At 41.7% G+C, this 2,115-nt stretch overlaps 2 protein-coding genes across 2 annotated transcripts; both read left to right on the top strand.

Annotated features, from left to right (window-relative positions):
• Window positions 1–1,157, top strand: LOC122624343 (collagen alpha-2(I) chain). Its single transcript, XM_043803847.1, has 2 exons — window positions 1–116; window positions 647–1,157. The coding sequence occupies exons 1-2, from the start codon at window positions 50–52 to the stop codon at window positions 1,045–1,047; spliced, it is 468 nt and encodes a 155-aa protein (XP_043659782.1). The 5' UTR covers window positions 1–49; the 3' UTR covers window positions 1,048–1,157.
• Window positions 1,158–1,207: 50 nt separating this feature from the next.
• LOC122624344 lies at window positions 1,208–2,046 on the top strand. The gene is made up of 4 exons (XM_043803848.1): window positions 1,208–1,555; window positions 1,615–1,684; window positions 1,745–1,879; window positions 1,935–2,046. The coding sequence occupies exons 1-2, from the start codon at window positions 1,312–1,314 to the stop codon at window positions 1,659–1,661; spliced, it is 291 nt and encodes a 96-aa protein (XP_043659783.1). The 5' UTR covers window positions 1,208–1,311; the 3' UTR covers window positions 1,662–1,684; window positions 1,745–1,879; window positions 1,935–2,046.
• Window positions 2,047–2,115: the final 69 nt, after the last annotated feature.

The raw sequence follows: 2,115 nt of genomic DNA, 5'->3' as shown, positions 1-2,115 counted from the left end.
CGGCACTTTGGAAGCGGTTTAGTTTGAGTCAAACGCGCATTCGGAAAACATGTCGAATTTCAATCGCATTCTGATCGTCATTGTGATCGCGTTGGCACTTGTTAATTTAAGTGCTGGTGAGTGAAACGGTCCCATGAAATTCAAGTGCATGAAAAGTCGCACGAATCCTACTATAAATAAACATATAAGCCTCAGCGGCGTCTCCATGGCAAATAACGCAGCGTACTCTTACATACTATACCATTTTGACAGTGCCAAGTAAACAAATATCAATTTAAACTTCTGATGGAGAATTTAGCACTGGAATATTCCCATCACTTCATATTGATCTTTTCTTTCGAAACGCAATAAAATGTATTTTTTAATGCCTAATTACGGAGATTTCACAGTTTCAATTACCTTAAATGCTTTAAAAATTCGGCAATTTCAGGTTGAAGTTTTAACATTTTTAACTGACTTGAGAAGCTTATAAAATGGATAATTGCCTTCTTCATTTACCAAAAATGATTTACAAATGATTTGGTCTCAGTTTGAAAGGGCCATGTCAGCTTTTTTTCATACAGGAGAGGCGGTTGTTTTGTGATCGCGGGAATTACCTTTTAACTGGTTACCAACACTAACTGAACTTTATATCATTTGAATCCAGTGGATGCCCAGGCGGGAACGGTGCACTGGAACAATGGGAATGCGGCGGGCGTGGGCGTCTACTCGAACGCCCAGTCCAGCGGGATGCATCCGCCGGGAAGTCTGAGTGGCCAGGATCCGCAGTACAGCTACGGATACGCCGGCATCGATTCGCGTGGTTCCTACGGCGGAGCGGGCGGCAATGGAGCCTACTACGTGAGCGGCACCGACGAGCACGGTCGCCCCTTCTCCTACGGCAACCAGGTGGGCCAGCCCGGTCAGCCGGGCTACATGGGCGTGCGGCCGGATCCCAACTACCCGGGATCCTATGGCTACCGCAATGGGGGAGCAATCATCGCCAGCTCGGTGGGCGCCACCGTGACCATAGCACTTGGATTGGCCTTGGCGGGCATGAGACTTTGATGCGGTTGCAGCGTGGGATCGTTTTTTTTTTTTAATTAGTCTCTAAGCTTAATTTATGTAAAGTTTTCAGTTGTGCAAATGCATCATTAAATACAAAAACTTAAGATCTAGACAATGTTTTCTACTGGCAGTTCGGTTGTTTGGCACACCAAGTAGGCTTGGAAAACTTCATTGATTATCACAGATTAAATTTCATTTCAGCTACGACGTGTTCGGACCAATTAGCTTGCAATCATTTGTACACTGCAAAAACTTGCCATTCAAATGCCGCCTGGCAAAACGGAAATAAGCCAGCTGGTGCTCGAATCCATAATGGTCGTGGGTGGCTCCGCCCCCAAAAAGGTGATCCTGAGGGCGGTGAGCACCACTGCCAGCACCCAGGTGAGGAAAGTAATGGGCCCAGTTAACAAGGCCTTAAATGAGTTCATCAGGAAGGGCGTAGTCCGCGAACAGGAAGGCAACTACTACATTAACACGGCAAGCACTACAAGAAAGGCAAAGGACAAGAGTAAGCTATCTGCGCATCAATTTGGTGTAAAAGAGTTTAAAGACCTTTTTTTTTTAAAGGACCATTGAGAGTTTCGTCCAGGGATCTATTTGAATTTTATACGTAAGAAGGATTAATGATCATACGCAGGTATTATACCATTTTAAAGCGTATTTTGTTTATTTTAAAACATATAAATATTCTTTCCAGGAAATGCAGCATTCTTTATGTAAATTTTGGAATTGGCACTTTTTGATAAATCTTAGTACTGCGTGATTTTGCGGCCTCTCACAAAATTAAATACTTTTTGTTGCCACTTTTGCATCCTGGAATGGCAAACAAGAGGTAAGATATTTAAATAGCATTTCGGCCATATAGATATAATCCCTTTCTTTTCCAGAAAAATTTGACTGTGCTATTATTTTTATATATTAATTTAAATTCATAAGTGATTGTCTTTTTAGGCTTCCAACTACTTTTGTACGAAAAATAAATTTATAACTAAATGTAAATTGTTTCAACTCGTTTTTTTTGTTAGTCATACAACTTTTAAGGAATATCTAGAAGAAAATCGACGGAAA

Source organism: Drosophila teissieri, chromosome X (assembly GCF_016746235.2).
Source record: "Drosophila teissieri strain GT53w chromosome X, Prin_Dtei_1.1, whole genome shotgun sequence".
Taxonomy (NCBI): Eukaryota; Metazoa; Arthropoda; class Insecta; order Diptera; family Drosophilidae; genus Drosophila; species Drosophila teissieri.
This window is presented reverse-complemented; position numbering and strand designations above follow the sequence as displayed.